Here is an 18,809-nt window from a genome sequence, read left to right as displayed (position 1 = left end):
TATATATTTGTTCTTTTTTATTCAAGTTTCTGTAATCTATAATGAATTAAGCTAAGCAAAATTTTTCAGTAAAAATCACATAAGAGAAATATTTTGGCCGAGGCCTTTGGAACCAACAAGTGTAGAGGTTTTTTGAACCAAAAAGTATAATTCATCATCAAGACCAGATAAAAAAACAAACTATACTTAAAGCATATTGATTCTCTCAAATTATATATAATATAATTGAATATTTAATTTTATTATTTATACTTTTATATAATAGATTTAGAACATCTAATAAGATTTAACAATTTACACAATTTTCTTTACCTTTTCACAAATTGCATTTTTAGACCATCTCACTTACTTAAATATCCAGGGAAGATGAATGATTTTCAAAAACAACCAATAAAGAAAATAACATACTTATAATTATATCTCATTAAATAATAATAATAATTCTAATTATACCTTAGTAAATAATAATAATATACTATATAATTGATAATTTTATAATAAAAAATTAGTAATATCAATATATTAATATACATTTATTTAAATTTTATTTTTCTAATAAATATCAATATTTTGAAAAATACATTTCAAGAGATATAATATTTAATTATTTTTATTTTAATATTAGTTTTAGTATTAATGGATAGTTTCTATATTTAGGTAACGAAAAATCTAAAATTTAAAAAAAAAAATTCCTCTCCTCTCTTGAATATTTGAAGAAAATTTATAGGAATTTTTTGATTTTATGAATTTACTTTATGTTGATATTTAAATAATAATAAATAATAAATGACAGAAAAAGTCATAGCTCACTTTTTTAGATTTAAATAATAATAAATAATAAATGACCGAAGAAGTCATAGCTCACTTTTTTAGATTCGTTCGCATAAAAAGCGGAAGTGCACTCCAACACATCCACTATATTTAGAGAACGGAAAATCTAAAATTTCTCAAAAAATAATTCCACTCCCCTCTTGAATATTTGAAGAAAATTGAGAGAAAACTTTTTGATGCCCACTTTTTTAGATTCATGCACTCCAACTCATCCACTGAGATATTGTTTGAAGTGCCGCGTCAACTCGGCACTCTGCCTCCGGTCAAGACGGAACGGACTAAGGCTAAAAACGTCGAATTTGGACTGGGTTCCAAATTCCACCCGACTCTAATATATTAAATTTTTTTTGTGTTATATATTAATTATTTTTAGTTTTGTCATTACCTCAAAATTTGAGAATTACCTCAACTAATGTATGAGCCTTGACCACCGCCCTGGGCACGTGAAAGTGAAAAGTATAGTATTGAGTGTTAGTTTGTGTATATATATAACCGATGGTCTCGCCTTGAGAGGAAACTCAGGCCTACTACTGGATACAAGATTTCAGACGATCCAACGCAATTGAGATGGAGAGATCCGAGCATGAGGAAGTTGGAATATTCAGGTCCGTGAGGCCACCATTGAATTTTGCAGAGAGATCCGGGTATGGGAAAGATGGAATATTCAGGTCCCTGAGGCCACCATTGAAATTTCCAGAGGATGAGAATACCAACATGGTCTCTTTCATGTTCAGAAATTTGGAATCCTATTCTCAGAGATTAGCTCTGGCAGATGCAGATTCCGGGGAGAAACTGAGTTTCAGGGAATTCAAAGACAAGGTAAGCATGGTGGGTAGTGGATTAAACCAGTTGGGTATTAGAAAGGGAGACGTTGTGCTGTTACTTTCTCCTAATTCCATTCATGTACCTGTTTGTTTCTTTGGGATTGTTTCAATTGGGGCTGTGGCAACTACTGTGAATCCATTGTATACTGCCATGGAAGTGGCTAAACAAGTCAGGGATTCAAAACCCAAGCTCATCATTACTGTCACAGAGCTCTGGGATAAAGTTGAGGGTCTGAATTTACCTGCAGTAGTCATTGGGGGGGATCTATGTCACAAGAGGTTCCCCAACTCACCCATTATTTCATTTTCTGAGTTCTTAACCATGGGTGCCCAGAAGAACCCACCCGATGTCATTATCAAGCAGACAGAGACAGCTGCACTGCTGTTTTCCTCTGGGACTACTGGGGCAAGCAAAGGGGTGGTTTTAACCCATAGGAATTTCATTGCAACTGCTTTAATGGTGACCAGTGACCAGGAAAGGAAGGGTGAGAGGCATACAGTCTTATGTGTTCTTCCTATGTTTCATGTCTTTGGGCTGGCTGTGATAACGAATGCGCAGCTTCAGAGAGGAAATACTGTGGTTTCAGTGGGGAAATTTACTATGGAGAGGATGCTGAAGGCCATAGAGGAGTACAAGGTGACCTATTTCCCTGTGGTGCCACCCATTGTGATTGCCATTGCAAAAGAGAAGATGGTGGCAAGATATGATCTGTCTTCTCTGAAGGAGGTTGTCAGTGGAGCAGCGCCCCTGGGAAAGGATATCATGGAGGAGTGCGCCAAAATAATCCCGCATGCTGCAATACTTCAGGTACACATCCAGCTCCATCTTTTTCCAATGCATGGAATCCAGCCCGATATTATCTTTTTCCAATGCATGGAATCCAGCCCGATATTAAGTATTAATAAATTTATGTGGTTTTTTTAATTTAATTTTTTTTGTGACTCATAATCAAGTAGAGTTTTTGGTTTTTTGGGTAGAAATCACATGAAAGAATTTTTAACGATGTTGTTTTGACGGGAAGTTCTCTTCTGGACTCCATCTGAGTCCTGATTTCCCTCCTGGAAATCCTTCTGCGTCGAGATGCCCCCTACTCTGATCGTCTTGTGCAGTTGCACTGTTGATCCAGGTTCCTTAGCTAGAAACCCTCGGTAACAACTCCTTTGGCCTTGCTCTGTCAAGTACTGTTCTGACTACAGTACCTCACCAACTCCATTCTGCAATATTTCTACAACCTTCTAGACCCCAGCAACTGCCTCTCTGTGAACTGTGTCAGCCCCTCTCTGCTTCACGCTGGCCCTGCATCACCCCAGATGGGTCTGTGTTAGCCGTGGGAAGCCCTGTGTCAGTCCTCTGACCCTCTGCGTAAGGAACGGTGGCCTATTCGAGGCTCTGTGCAGCTTCCGGCTTCCTCTGCGTGACACTGGCTGGCTCTGCGTCACACTCCTTGGCTTCTGTGCTGCTAGAAACAACTTCTGTCACCTCGGGACAATTGTTCCCTGTTGCTTTGATGTTGTTTTTAAGTTTTATTTATTAAATTTTATATTATTTTTATAAATAAATTAGTTGAAAAAAATTAAGTTAATCTGTAATGTTTCATTTTATTTATTGCATTTTAATTAATTTAATATTTATCAATTAAATATATTTTAGTATTTTATAATTTCATTTATCAACATTTTATTATATTTATATTATTTATATTAAAATAATTTCATTTATCAACATTTTATTATATTTATATTATTTATATTAGATAAATAAGATGGAAAAATAATAAGTAAAGTATCCATTTGTTTTAGATATTTAATATGTAAGGTATTTTCCTTTTATCTGTTAAATTTCATATTACATTTATTAAACAATAAGATGAAAAAGGTAATTATATCTAATGTTTAATATTTATTAATTATATAATTTAACTTCTAAAATTTTATTTATCAACATCTTATAAAATTTTATATTATTTTTATTAAGTAGATAAGTTAAAGAGATAATAAGTTAATCATTTATTTATTTAATATTAAATATATAATGTATTTTTATTTTTTTATTGCATTAAAATTTCATATTATTTCTATTAAATAGATTAGATAAACAGTCAATTATTTATTTATTTAAGATTAAATAAAGATAATGGCTTTGTATTTTATTTATTAAATTTTATATTATAAATCACTGGCTCACTTATTATACCTATGGTTTCATATTTACATTTAAATATATTTTATAATATAATTTTCAAAATTCCATCTATCTAACATTTTTTGAATTGTTAAACTCTATATATTGTTTGTACGCTGCATTCTATGACTTGAAATATGAGCGGCACTCTTCATTCGATGACTTTGAAATACGAGCAACGTTGATTTATGCCGGCATAGATTTCCGCTCTACATTATATCACATTAAATGTGAATTATGAAAATTATTTCTTTAATTAGCATATTTCCAAAAGTACCCTAAAATATTCTTAATATCTTCGCATTTTTCCTCTCTATTTAGAAGCAACCTTTCTCTTTTATATTGAAAAAATAATCCATAATAGTGTGCAATGTTAGGTTTTTTTTTTTTCAAATATGGTAAAAAAACAATTATATGCAAAGTGCCTATTTACAAGTTGGTAGTTGTGAGGAAATAAGACATCTTTGATGTGCCTTTGATAAGGGCTTACTTTATTATGTTTTACAAGAAGTAGCCAAGGGCTTTTGCTGTGGTAATGAATATGGCAAGTGCTAAGGGCTAACCTTACTGGATTGATATAAAGTGACCAATTTCTTCAAACTTAGGATGATTAACGAAAATACATTTGGTGGTTTTTAGAAAAAGGTTTTCACCACTTTAACAAAGAAGGATCAAAATTCCAAAATCTTTAATGTTACAATTATCAACCACCACTCAACCTAAACATATGCATTTTCAAAATCAAATTTAATGAGTAAAGACTCTAGCCCTGGCCTCACTCTCCATTCTATACCATCCCAACCTATGATTACATATCCATAATAAATCATTCACTTAAGGAAGTTAGTCTACATAGGCTTGATAATTTCCAACAAATATGCTTTAGTGTGAAGGAAAGGATCTTGTCCAAAATTTTATATGAAACATTAATAAGAGTCATTAAAAAATTAGTGAGGTTAAAAAAGAGTCTCAAAACAAAAAATGTGCTTTTAACATCAACCTTAAAATAACCAATAGGATTCAAGATGATGGTCTTAACTATAAGGCTAAATAGTTTTGGAAGGGAAAACAACTACCTTTTTAATCATATGTTTAACATATCTTCTTACATGTTTACTCAAATTTCAAGTGTAGGCACTTGTTGGATGTGGACTTTACATACTTCTGATAGAACCATAATAAGAAAAAATTGAAATACATGAAAAGAAATGTTTCTTTTGTTATGTATTTTAAGTTCATATCTTTGTGAGTCTATCAAACATATCCAAAGTGCCTGCGCTTTAAATTTGAGTAAATGAGTAAATATAAGGAGACAAGTCAAAGTAACGATGAAAAAATAGTATTCTTTTTACCTTGTAAAAATCAATTTCTTATTTTAATACTTTAACTATTATTTTATTATTTGCCTTCGGAGGATCACAGTTAGGCCTCAAAATTTCTCTAATGTATCAAGTTTAGTTCATGATTAGCTTAGTATCCCCGAGGTTTGAGATGAAATTAATCCAACGCCTTATTGATGTGATCCCTCAATGGTTGAGACTAAATGGATTTTGTACATAATTAGAGCAAATTAAGGCCCACAAAATCCCATGTCACTTTGCAAAGCTCACATGGTTAGCCATGAGACCTAGGGACTTGTCATCAACAATTTCCTTCAAGGTAGTCCAATTTTGGTTACATAAGTTTTACACTTTATTTGTCAACTTTCGAGGGACTACATCAATACAACTTTGCATGTCCACCCTCTTTTCATTTTTCATTCCTTTAGCATGGAACACTATATATTGTAATGACTAAAAAATTCCCTTTCCATTTCAAATTGGTTTGTAATTCTTCCTTTAAAGGGTGTTAAGGGCTTGATTCATTTGACCATTTATTTTGAGGCTATAGCTTTAAAGAAGGCATTCATTAACTTGCCACCCATCTTTAGCCAGTGCATATGAGCTCATATTTGAAACCCCCTTGCTTTGTATGATTCTTTGACTATTAGAAAATGTACTAACTTGGTTTCTCTAGTCTATAACTACTTATTACAGGGAAAAGGTGTAACTTTTTTTTTTTTTGTAAGCTTGGTAGGACTACATCTTCATCATGTCCAACTTCTCACCCCGATTGGAAGGGATAGCACAAGATTTGAACCCAAGACATCCGGTTTGGTGAATCTTCATTTCGAAAACCATTGCCAATTGAGCTACCCCAAGCGGACAAGGTGCAAGTCCTTTGAAACCAACACCATATTCTCTATTTTTATTTTATGAAATGCACATCCAGGGGAGACCCACTAGGAATTTCCCCTCATTTCAAAGATGGAACACAAGGTAAATTGACTATTTGTAGTTTCGGCAACCTAACCTAATAGGCACATTGAGTGAGGCCCATAATATTTATAGAGGAAGTCGTTCCAAAATCTTGACCCTACAACTTCCCACTTTTAATTCATAGCACTCGACCACTTGATCTAACCCACTAGGCTCCATATCCTCTATTATAGCCTTAATATTTCTTCTTATGAATGTCACTTGTTGCTTCCCATAGACACAGAGAAAGGTAGTGACATGTTGAATGAGATCTTATCAAGTAGATTACCCATCCTCTATCACCTCTAGGAAAATGCATCGAATTCCAAATCCTTTTGATAACTTCAATGCAAGATGCTTACTTTGAATGAGACATGTTTAATAGCAGTCTTGTGTTTTGAGTCCTGGGTTTGGCTAAGCCCTCAAAAGTTGAGAAAAAATGGGTTGGTGATTAGAAAGGGTGGGCTCACCCAGTACTTGCATCGACATTCTACCCTTATGCTAAAAAAAGAAGTAGCTTTACTTCGACAACATGGTTTTATCTATTTTTTTCAAGATTCTTTTGTCACCCTTTTAGAAACTAAGGAAGGTGAACCATAATTAAAGAGAATTGTTGTTGACCAATTTATTGGGGTTACACATTTTAAATTTGGCCTTAAGGTTGTTCTAAGCTATTTGCTGCCTTGGGGGAATGGGGAAGATAAAAAAACCCTACTTATGTTTTTGAGATTCAACATTGTTAAAATCTCCACAAATCAATGGAGAGGCTTCATGAAGCTTATTAACCACCAACTTCCATAATGTCACTCTTTGTCTACATCATGAATTGTGTAACCCTCACATTATGCACTTCGCTCTTACATTATGCTCATGAACTGACGCCTTCTTACTATTGTGTTGGTCAATTTGACTTTTAAGTTTTAACCTACTTTGTAAAACTTGGGTTCTATGAAAATGTACCTAGTTTGAAAATTTTGTCGAGGGAACATTTGTGAATTTTTCTTTTGTAGTTTAGGTCTCTATTGCAATCTTTCTTGATTTTGTATGTTATTTATTCTTTTTTTCCTTTTTTTTCTTTTTTACAAACCTAAGGTTTCACTAGAAAGAAGAAGAATGCATTATCTAAGTACTTAAACATGCTACAACTAGAAAATCATCTCTCTTTTGAATCAACCATTATGTTTTATGTTTATGTATCAAACAAGTAGTTATCCTTGTGTTCTTTGTAAATTTATATCTTCTAAAAATCATATTGTTTTCTAAAATTGACTTTTTTTCTAAGTGGTGGAAGAAATAATGAAGAAGTTTATATCTTTGATGAGAAATTTCCTATTGCCAAAATATCAATACCATTATGAAAATATTGTGTTGTTGCAAAATAGTAGTTAATTATAATTAGTGAATATGAACCATCAACTCTGCATAAGTGAACCAACAAGGTCCTAAATCAATATTCAATAATGTGATACCAAGATGTTTATCTAATAATAAGTAAAATCTATAGGATGATGAGAGAAACTTACTTTCCCTTTACTCGGTTGGCTTGTTTGGTATATATTTGAAAAGAATATTTCAACAATTATTTTGAATTTTTAATGAATCAAATGTGGTGTTGGAACAGGGTTACGCCTTAACTGAATCTTGTGGCATTGCAACATTGGGAATTCAAAAAGAAAGGAACATTCACTTTGGATCAGGTGGAATATTAGCTCCAGGCATTGAAGCAAAAGTTGTAAGTCTAAAAACAGGGAGGCCTCTTCCTCCTAATCAACGAGGAGAGTTGTGGTTTCGTGGGCCTAATATTATGCCAGGTAAATACATTTCAAACGCAAATTTGCATGTCCATATTATATTGATGCAATGTTGATTATGGCCTTTCATATTTCTTATAGTTTGTGAAATATTTTACCTCTTCAAGTTTTTCCCTATTATCATTTTCTATGTTCAACTTTGTTAGACAATTGCATTGGTAGATGTTTAGAGGAGATACTGGCAACACACTTTGTTAGACAATTGCATTGGTAGATGTTTAGAGGAGATACTACCAATATGTTGCCAGTGTTAAATTTGTTTGAAAATATTTGATAAATGTTATGATTATAACTTTATACCAATTTCCTTATTTCTCGTAATGAATAAAAAAGAGATTTACATATTAATGTTGTTTTCTATTTTTTTATAACATAAACTTTAAATTCCCTTAAACATCTATCTGGTATCAAAGATAATACTAACAAGAGTTTATTTATAACATTGGAGTTGGATTTATTGTATATACTATTTAATATTTTGAATTTAATTTTGGACATTTTTTGTTTTACAAATAATAATAATAATGGAAAATCTATCAAATTGGGTCTTGGTCATTAACTTCCAATTTATCCTTATATCTTATGAAGACGAACTCTTAGCCAAGCAAAACTAATTTTAATACATACATCAAAAACAATGAATAACAACAAATATCTCCAACTCAATTTAAAATTACAATATTATTATATTATAACATCCATTTAATATATAATATCTGAATCAGCTATAACCTCAAAATTAAACTGTCATATAATGTTTTGCTTTGCATTAGGTGTCATGAGGCCTGTAAACCTTAGCTGTTGTAGGGAGAACAAACAGACCAGAAAAAAGGGTGTAGGCATTGACAATAAAAATGTGAACGGTTTGGAATCATCCAATCCTGTTTTGAATCCTGGGAAGGAGACGAATATATTCCCTCCATACACCAAAAAAATTTCAATGCTGGATTTTCTGAGGACATCTCTTGTCATTCCTCGAGATTATTGGCTACAGATTTTCAATCGCAGGTTCTCGTCCAACAAGGTATTTACTCTGTTATTTCTCATGCGGATAGCGGACTCAACCATCATTCTTTCAGCTCCGGCGAGGTTGCCCTGTATGGGCCTGAGTGTTCATGTTTTGGTGCTTTTTGATCCCTTCTGCCATGTTGCTTTAAGTTGTTGCAGGCGCGTCATGGGTTGGGACTGTGGGCACTGAGGGGTTAGCTAAGCTTTCTGCTACTCATCGCGTTTGGTAGGTGGAAATTTTCTGGTGTTCAAGCTTCAAGTGTGCTGTCTATCTTGGTTGGTTTTCACAGGTCATATTTTTAACACGCTGTACCAAGTTGTTGGTTCTGCAAGTGTAGGATTGCCCTGCCTGTGTCGATATTGCGGTTCGATGCTCTGATTATTGGTGCAAATGTTCGCATGCTGCAAGGGTTATTTGGTGCAAATCCCCCACCTGCCTTGTCCCCCGAGTCTTATGCCCCATTTTATTGTCGTGTCCAGGTCTATTGTCGGTGACTTTCTTACAAAAGTCTCCTATGTCACCCATTTCTTGCTGGGATTGCCAATTGGCCTGCTTATAGGGTCATGATGACTTCTCTTCGATGTTTTCCCCCAGCTTTATTCTTTTTCCAAGATCTGCCCCAACAATCAGAAGTGTGAACGAGGGGCTTTAATGAGAAGTGAGTGGTTACACCAACATATTCTACTGGTTAAACACTATTACACTTTCTCCCTGTAATTGACTTGCCTTTATAACCCTTAATAATTTTCCTCGATATTTTCAAGTGTTGTAGCAAGTCTCAGGTTATCCTTGACATTTCATAGGCCAAGAGGATGCTCTTATGGGAGAAAATGATTAAGTTCTATGAGGAAGAAGGCATGTTTTGAACATGCCTATGCAGCAAAGGATGACAGATGACAACAGAGGGAGGCAAAATTCTGGCCAGAAAGAAGATGAGAGGTAGCCAAAAAGGTAGCCAAAGAAAAGCAACATCATGCATGAAGATTCAAAGAAGGAGGTAGCCAAAGAAAAGCAACATCATGCATGAAGATTCAAAGAAGGGTAACTTCATCTTAGGTATCAAGTGTTATTATTGTTATTATTGTGGAGGGCTTAAGTGTTATTATTGTGGAGGGCTTGGTCATGATGAGAAGGACTGCAAGAAAACTTAGTATGTTTTCTTCTCATTCAAAACCTAAAAGGCATTAAGAAGTTATGTTGAAAAGGAGCATGATAGTAATAGTATAAAAAAGGAAGAAAAGAGAGATCATACATACTATTACTTCACCAGTTGTCAAAAATACATCTAAGGAGGCATGGTATATAGATTCAGCTGCCATATGGAAAAAAACAGAGTGGTTTGCCTCAGTGGATGAATGAAAGTCTAAGGAAGGACAGTTACTTTGAGACATGACAACATACACATGGTGAAAGGACAAGAAACAATCCCAATTTGGAATGCCTAGTGGGGTTGTTGAAGATGTACACGATGTGCTATATATACTGGCATGTGAAGGAGTCAAATGCAAGGTGAAATTTGAGGAATGGATTTGATGAAGATGAGTGAGTGATAAAGGACAAGAGGAACCACTATAGTTGCTAAAGGTGTTGAAGTAGGTATTATAGAAGCAGGACAACAAGCATTAGTGGATGGGAACAATTCCAGCAGTGAACTAAGAAAGGCTCCATTAAATGAGAGTAAGGAGTGTTATTTAATGCTGGAAATTTCCACCTTTAGTACTCTAGAATAATTATAGCAGGGTCTTTTGGGGTAATTTTTTTTTTTTTTGTTTTTGGCATTTCAATGTCAGTTTTTTAGAGGATATGCAGGCAGGCTGAGGTGGTCTCAATGATCCCAAAAATTGTTCTAGAATCGTCGTCTTCTTGACATTTATTTAGCAAATGCATCTAGGAGAATCCAAAGATCCAACTTTTGAGGATGCTTACAATCTAGATTCAGATCCATTAACTGTGTTTAACCTAGCCAAGTATTATAAAATAATTAGCACTGTTATCCTTCTCAAGTTTACTAGTTTGACTTACATATACGATAATTACAATTCACTATTAATGCTACAGTAACGTATTAAAGATAATTGCAACTTAAACTCCATGAAGAGTTTTTGTGACAAACAATTGTTCATGTCACGACGAACATGGCATTTGCTGTTGATGCTCCCTGTACACAGGGTCATCTCTCATGGAAGGCGGAAAATTTTAAATAGGCAGATTTTATATTTGAATGTACATTACAAACTGGAGGCACGATTACAAATTGAATGTGTATGCCAAACTCTAAAATCATAATAGGAGGACAAGCTTATCGAAAAATAAAACACTTTGGAGTACATCATGAAAGCATCAACAAAAGTCTCACATATAGCACCCATCTTGATGTGAAAACCCATGGCATGAAAATTTGAGATCAGGGTCCAAAAGAAGGAATATCCATCCAAAACCCCACCAGCTGATACTACTTATGCAAATCTTCTGTTCATCCTATGCAAACTCTATCTACAACCGACTGAAAATTGTCATGGAGGACAAAGTTTGTACTACTGTCTTCAAAATCCTTCAAATCTACACAACATAAATCTTTGTTATGAACCCAGGAAAAGCCATGATCAGGTACTGGTCAAAATTTTAGGTTTCATGTTGATCAAACAACCATGCAATCATCACTGAAAATTGCTAAAACAAAAGTCACCTGACTTGCAGATCAAACGGGCTCCTAAAAGTCACTTTTCTTGGATGTCAAGCAACCTTATCCTGACCTCAAACCTGGGTATCAAGCAAATTTCTCGCTTGTGATAAATCCTCAACTGTGAAGTTCACAGATGCAGAAAACTTAAGAGTTAACAATATCTCCATGTAGGGTTTAATTTCTCAATATCGCATTCAAACTCAATGGAAGAATTTCTCAACATATGTGAGGATTTTATTTAGTAGGAAATCTATTTTTTAGTTTTGTTTCACGACCTTCACATATCTAAAAATTGCACCACTCACTACCTTTCTAACAAATGCAAAAGTCTGATATTTGAAGCTACATTATTCTTGCAAGAGTGATATTGGAAACTACATTATTCTTGCAACAGTGACTTATCTGTCATCCATATGCTCTTTTATGCCATTCTGCAGTTGGCTTTGAGATTTTTCTAGATCAAATTTTCTTTGAAAACTCTTCTGAGTTGTTCAATTATTTGGTGGGTTACTATGGCTTTTTTAATTTGTATATTTATCTTTCATTATTTCACCCTTATGGCATCCAAAAGCAACATAAGATGAACATGGAAACATGTGGTTTTAAATGAATTTTTTAAGTATCCTTTTATTTTGTTTTGTGGATAGGTTGAATGAGCTTTTAGTTGGTTTATATATATAGAGAGAGAGATTTTGAAAATCTACCTATAATAACTTCTTGTTGTCCTTCAGTGAGCTTTTGTGCCATCAAAAATTAAAATCAAGTGGGACTTGGACTTGGCCTCATCCACACCTAGGGAGATTTTAACCAGGATCTCAATGTTAACACAAGTTTGATCCTCTGGCATTTGTCACTAGACCATATACCCATGGGAAGTGGTTATATTTTCTTTTGTCTTTCCTTCAACTGCAAACATGTTAACCCATATATATTATTTCTCAAGCTTTGAAAAGTCAAATTATCAACTTAGAGAATAATTTGAACCACATTAATGAGCACTTATAAACTTATTCAAATTACATTTTATCTCTAATTTGCAACTTGAGTGAGCCTAATGGTTAATAAATCTATTTTCTTTTAAGAGATCACAAGTTCAAATTCAAAAGATAAGACATGTACACTTTCATAAACTTTAGTAGCCAAATCATTATACGAGAAAGTTTAAACATCATTTTAGTGTCAAGCTTGAGTATAACTTAAAAATTAGATTATTATTATTTTTGTTGTTATCAATATATGATGTTTATCCAAGAAATACGTTTATTCCATTGGTATTTTATCCTTTTTAAAAGCTAAAGATGTTAAATTACAATGCTTCGCGTATCGCTCTGGTTAAATGCTTCATGCCCAAGTGGCAGACATCCATTCTAACAATGTTATTTTGATGAAGATAGTGTGCATTATGATAAAATATATAAAATGTAATCTAACCATGTTGGTTGCAATTCAAGAATGTTATCTAGGTTGAACTACTCTACATATAAGTTCGTATTTTAGCCAGTGTAGTGTTTTTAAAATTATGATATTCTGAAAAGCATCAAATTCGAAAATATCTGAGATAAGTTATGTAACTTGCAGGATACTTTAACAATCCCAGTGCAACTAAAAGTACACTTGATGAGGAAGGTTGGCTACATACTGGAGATATGGGTTACTTTGATGAGGATGGAGGCTTATATATTGTGGATCGTATCAAAGAAATAATCAAAGTCAAAGGTTACCAGGTAATCACTATATTCTTAAGCGTAAAATATGGAAAACGTTACAATGTGTTAATTGAATATACTTGATATTGATCTTGGAGGCATTATCTGGTCTTGTGATTAATATTTTTTTTCCAGCGATAGTCATATGTGGAATAAATTATATGTTTAATATTATTTCCCCAACTTGCACTTAATAATAAAAGGCTCTGCAAGGTGAAACACAGGGGCAACTATTAATATAATCACCACTGCCACCTAAACAATTTATTCTCACTTTTGTTGAGCTCTTCTCCAACTAACATGAGTATCCCTAGCAATTAGGATTATGAAAGCTACAACCATGAAGCTCAAAGGTAATGTTAAGAGAAATTCTAACAAAATCATGTTTTTGTGTCTTTTTGTAGTATAATGAGAACAAAGGAGTGATAGGAAGATAAGGAACTGGTGACTATTCAATTTTGGGCCAATAGTGTCAAGAGCCCAAACCACTCAACGAATGGTTAAGACACATAGAATTGCTATACATGTTGCATTACACCCGAACTTCTTGTTAAATGATTAAAAAACTACTTGGAAGGGCCCTCAAAAGTATCATACTCAACCATGTTATAAAAGTGAGTCTTACAATAGAATATTGTTTCAACCACTTTCAATAACATAGTAGATAAAAAAAAAACTAAATTAAAAAATTACACTTAAAAAGTATGATCTCTCATAGAGATATATATAAAGTTCCATTATCTCCATATTTTCAAAGCACACCTATAAAACACCCAAATTATACAATTTTCCTTCGTCATTGTTGGAGGTCTCCCATACAAACAACATATTTACACTTAGAAGTAAGTCAGAATTTTGTAATAACAAAACACTCACATATATAATGTGTTGAGCATTATACTTGAACATTATACCTTATAATAGGACTTTTGTGTTGGGGATAGGGAGGTAGTTTATATATATATATATAGATGGACTTTTCAGGTTTGTGGTGACTCTTGAGTTGTTTTTTCTAAGCAATTTTAGTTGTATGATTTGTTCTATGGCTTTAATATATATGAAAATCTATTTGCTTTTCTAGAGGCATGTGAAGCTAACGATTACATTTGACTGGTTTGTCATTAGGTTGCTCCCGCTGAGTTGGAGGCATTGTTGTTGACACATTCCCAAATTGTAGATGCTGGAGTTATTCCGTATGTGAAATCTTAAGTTTCCATTGATACCTTTATGTTTTTAATATGGTGTTTGAGTTACATTTAGACATGCAGAAGGAAAAACAATAGCATGAAAATTTGTAAATTACTTTGTAATGTGAACTCCTTGGTGCAGCTTTCCTGATCCAAACTCTGGAGAGGTTCCAATAGCATATGTTGTACGTAGCCCTGGAAGCTCTTTGACAGAGAAAGATGTCATGGATTACGTAGCCAAGCAGGTAATAAGAAAATAAGATGTGAATAATTAAATGGAATTTATGATCATATTTCAGTATATAGGTTTTCTCAGATTGACATGCTGTAAGCCTTTTTGTTTAGTTAAAATTACTTAATATAATTTTGTCAGTTTTACCAATCAAATGTTACTAGAAATTTTATATTTACTACTAATCAGGGTAAGGATATGGTTCTAACATAATTTGATATTTTTTTTCTTGTGTAGGTAGCGCCATACAAAAGGTTGCATAGGATAAATTTTGTAAACTCTATACCCAAGTCTTCTGCAGGGAAGATTCTGCGACGAGAGCTTGTTGCAAAGGCGAAATCAAAGTTATAACCATAAAAAAATCTATAAGATTCAAGGATGGTTGTAACATTAATGTAAAGCCCATTTTAAAGTCTCATAGGCATAAATGCCCCATTCTTATTGTTAATGGCCTCTTGGCCTCTCTATTCTTGAAGAGCATTAACATAATAAATAGTTGTATTGTTTATGAATGTATATGGAAAATGCAATTAATTGTGTACTTTTTTAAAATGTTAAATATTAAATAATTTCATATATTACTCTCCATTAAAAATGAATAGATTTAGTATTAATAAATATGATTTATATTAAATATAGAAAATGTAATTATGGTATTTGATAAAAATTAGTTCTCCGTATAAAGGAATTTCAACCAACTTAAAAATTATTAAAAATATGATCTTGAATATTGTAAATATTATGGTTATATTTTCCTTGTTTAAGTTAATGTTGTTTAATATAAAAGTAATTGTTATAGAAAACATAATTTAGTTTATTTGTACTTTAAAATTATTAAGGATAGATTTTAAGTAGTGTAAACAACATTGTTTACATGTGGTCTTCTTTATCATTAAATTGGAGGATGCATGAGTAAAATGATAAAGGGGACAACATCCAATGAGGAGAGCTCTCATTACAATATATTTTAAAAGACATCTTATAACATGGCTTTTATAGTTCCATCTACCTCTTAGGAACATTCTAAAGAATAGATTTTTTAGTAGGTGGAACCTTCTAGTAAGCACTTTTACAAATATTGCTTTCACATTTACGTATGTCTTTCTTAATATTAATGACCTCTATACATAGCAATCTATTTTATCTATTTAGGGGGTTAGGTAGGACCTTAACATGCCCTCCTTAAAAATAAACAATGTTCTCAAGGTTGGAGGCGAGGCAATTGCATACTGATCTTAATTGATTTCCTTTTGGCATCTTTAGATTACTATGTTGGAATATCTTTAACAGTGCACATGTAAGGATGACACTGTCCTTTTGTTGAGGACAATGTTTGGTTGCAACCAAATGGAACATTCCTCATCTAGTTTTAGAATCTAGTTTGAATACAACAAATAAATCCAACCATTTTCTTGAAGCAAGAGACATAAACAATTGGATGGATTTTAGAGTGTCATAGAAGTTCCAATTTGAAAGCCACTAGCCCAATATGTTTGAGGACCTTATAAGGGCCATAAAACTTGAGAGAAATCTTCTAGTGGTGATTGCCTTTGATGTATTTTTGCTTATAAGAATATAGACAAGGAACACCTTATCCCTTTCTTCAAAATGACATTCAAACAATGCCAATCAACCTATTGCTTCACCTTGTTCTAGGCCATGACAAATTGTTTTTGAGAGTGTGGAGCATGTTGACTTGAGTTGTGAGGGTTTTGGTTACCTCCTACACATTTGTTGGCTCGAAAGAGTCATCAGGGAAAAGACCCTAGGTTCGGGCACAGGAGGCCAACAGTGGTCCGTTGTAGTCTAGGACAACACCGACATTTTCACCTTACCCCAAAGGGCAAGGAGTCTCACTTGAGGCGTGTTGCGACCAAAAGGGAGAAGGGTTCAACATGGGGTCGAGGGAATATCAACTGGGCACAGGCAATCATACACATGCATGTCAATTATACGAGAAACAGAGATGAAAACATCCTTGAATCATACACATATATCGATTATAGAGAACACAAAAATAACAACATCCTTGCATCAATCTATGAATTACCGTCTACATACAACAGATAGACTATTTAAAATTTTAATGGACCCACTAAACACGAGGCTCAATACACTAGAAGTCATAACAAACATCGGCTCTGTCTTATATTAAACTTAACATAATAGATTACATTATGATTCGGCATTCGTCATAAACATTACATAAAATACCCGGCTAAGTCACTCGGGTTCAGATCAGTTCCGCAACCAAGTCCCTCAGATCTCGACACTCCATCATTTGGCCTCTGCAACTGTGTATCTCTTCTGCAATTGACTCCTTCCACTAGCGGGTTCAACAACAACCCTCTTCCTCTCTGGTCTTCCCCTTTTATGTCCTTCTCGGCTGCCCGGACTACCAGTTCTCACTCGGCTATTTTCTCCCTTAGATGCTTATGCGCCTTCCCGCCTCCTTGATTGCCTTTGCCTTCCACTGCCACCTTGCCACCACTCCTCTGCAACTGTTCATTCCGCCACCCAACCGTTGCTACCATTTATCTCTTTCCTGCCCTTCGGTCAGTCAAAACTAGTCAAAAGCGTTCAAAATTAAATGAAGGCCCCAATAGGCCTTGACCAAAATTTCTTGTCTCGTCCGTGAGTCAAGTCATTTCGACCTCTGGCAGTATTGCTGTTACTTCCATATGCTCTATAGGTGGTGGCTGCGTTACTACCGGTGTTGTCTCTACTATTTGCTGTGCCAGAACTTCCGCTGCTTTGATCCTTTCTTGCGGAGTGGGTGCCTCTTCTGTCTCAATCCTGGCTTGTGGCATGGAATTTATTCCTACGGCCCTTTCTTGCCCTTGTGGCTCCTCCGTTCCAAACGAAGACTCCAACTCTGAGACTAAGGTTGTTGTTTGCTGCCTGAACTCAATGTATCTTTGAATGGCCAGGTCCCTGTTGGCAAGGATTGCATCAGCACCTTGAGTGAACTCCTCAGCTAATTGTGATGTTAGGTTTGTTGGCCACTGTCTCTATAGGTCATCCCATTTCCGGCCGTTGGAGTCACATGACTCCTTCAACAGTAGAACTTGCATGCAAACTGGGGGCTGCAGGTCTCTGATTATTCGTTTCGTCCTCGCTGACTCCTCCTCAATGTTGTTAACTTGGGCCTGGAGGATGTCGATTTGCTACAGTTGAGTATGGTCTGTACAATCCCTTGTGTTGGAAAACATTGACTGAATCCGCTCTCTTAACGGGCAAACTTGGTGGTTCTTTAGTGCTAAACTTGGTGGTTCTTTAGATTTGTGGCGTCGAATAGGGTAAAATCGACTGTCAAATTTCTGAATTCTGACAAAGTGAAAATCTGGGGCTTAAGGAATCTTTTAGATTCCCCCTAGATTCCTCAAAGATTCCCTCCTCCGGGTCATCTAAATATTTGCTGCTTAGATCAAAATTTTGACTACGCCATCAGGTTCCTGTCGCTAAGAGGTGTAAGATCGACTTAAAATTTATCCAATTTGGACACTGGCAAAATTTCACCCTCCTGAGAATTTGGCTCAATCATGGTTCCGCTTGTGTTTCTCCAGATCATGGTTCCACTTGCAAAAATTAATAAAAAAATTACATGTCTCAAAAACCGTGTCGCATTCTGCCTTCCTCCCTAGGGTGCACTGCGGAAATGAGTTTAAATATAAGTTCATTGACAGATAAATCAATGGAATTGATTTGGCATGTTGGTAATTTAGGCAATTTGTTAATAGGAGGTTTGGGATCAAATCCCGCCTCCACACAAAATCCACATATATCATTTTAAAAAGGTGTATTTTTAAACAAAGTTTGTTTGAACGACATGGAGTTGTCGCATCAAATGAATACAGGAGAGATTAATGTTTTAGTTACGTTTTGTTTGAACTAACATGTGGGTTGGTTGGTTGGTGTACGCCACCATATGGGGCCGGCCCACATGGGTCGGGCGGGTTCAATTCCTGCCGGCCTCACATTTAATGTATGGCATATATTAATAGTGGGTGGTTGGGTTGTGGGTCGGGTCCACCGGAGGTGGCCTGC

The 18,809-nt window shown here is 34.5% G+C and overlaps 1 protein-coding gene across 1 annotated transcript; it reads left to right on the top strand.

Moving 5' to 3' along the window:
• The first annotated feature begins 1,340 nt into the window (after positions 1-1,340).
• Positions 1,341-15,293, top strand: LOC149216814 (putative CoA ligase CCL7). Its single transcript, XM_089392857.1, has 6 exons — positions 1,341-2,463; positions 7,756-7,945; positions 13,216-13,361; positions 14,469-14,536; positions 14,673-14,775; positions 15,000-15,293. The coding sequence occupies exons 1-6, from the start codon at positions 1,399-1,401 to the stop codon at positions 15,111-15,113; spliced, it is 1,686 nt and encodes a 561-aa protein (XP_089248983.1). The 5' UTR covers positions 1,341-1,398; the 3' UTR covers positions 15,114-15,293.
• Positions 15,294-18,809: the final 3,516 nt, after the last annotated feature.

This window comes from Pinus tabuliformis, chromosome 1_1 (assembly GCF_031772625.1).
Source record: "Pinus tabuliformis cultivar Carrire ecotype Pingquan chromosome 1_1, CPIR1, whole genome shotgun sequence".
In the NCBI taxonomy this organism is placed as follows: Eukaryota; Viridiplantae; Streptophyta; class Pinopsida; order Pinales; family Pinaceae; genus Pinus; species Pinus tabuliformis.
Note: the sequence above shows the minus strand (reverse complement) of the source record. Positions and strands in the feature narration are given on the sequence as shown.

Bases quoted from the DNA above. Each gene is read 5' to 3' on its own strand.
- LOC149216814 (XM_089392857.1), top strand. From the start codon at position 1,399: ATGGAGAGATCCGAGCATGAGGAAGTTGGAATATTCAGGTCCGTGAGG. The intron at 2,464-7,755 runs GTACACATCCAG...GTGTTGGAACAG, and splicing joins CGCATGCTGCAATACTTCAG to GGTTACGCCTTAACTGAATC. The intron at 14,776-14,999 runs GTAATAAGAAAA...TTTCTTGTGTAG, and splicing joins TGGATTACGTAGCCAAGCAG to GTAGCGCCATACAAAAGGTT.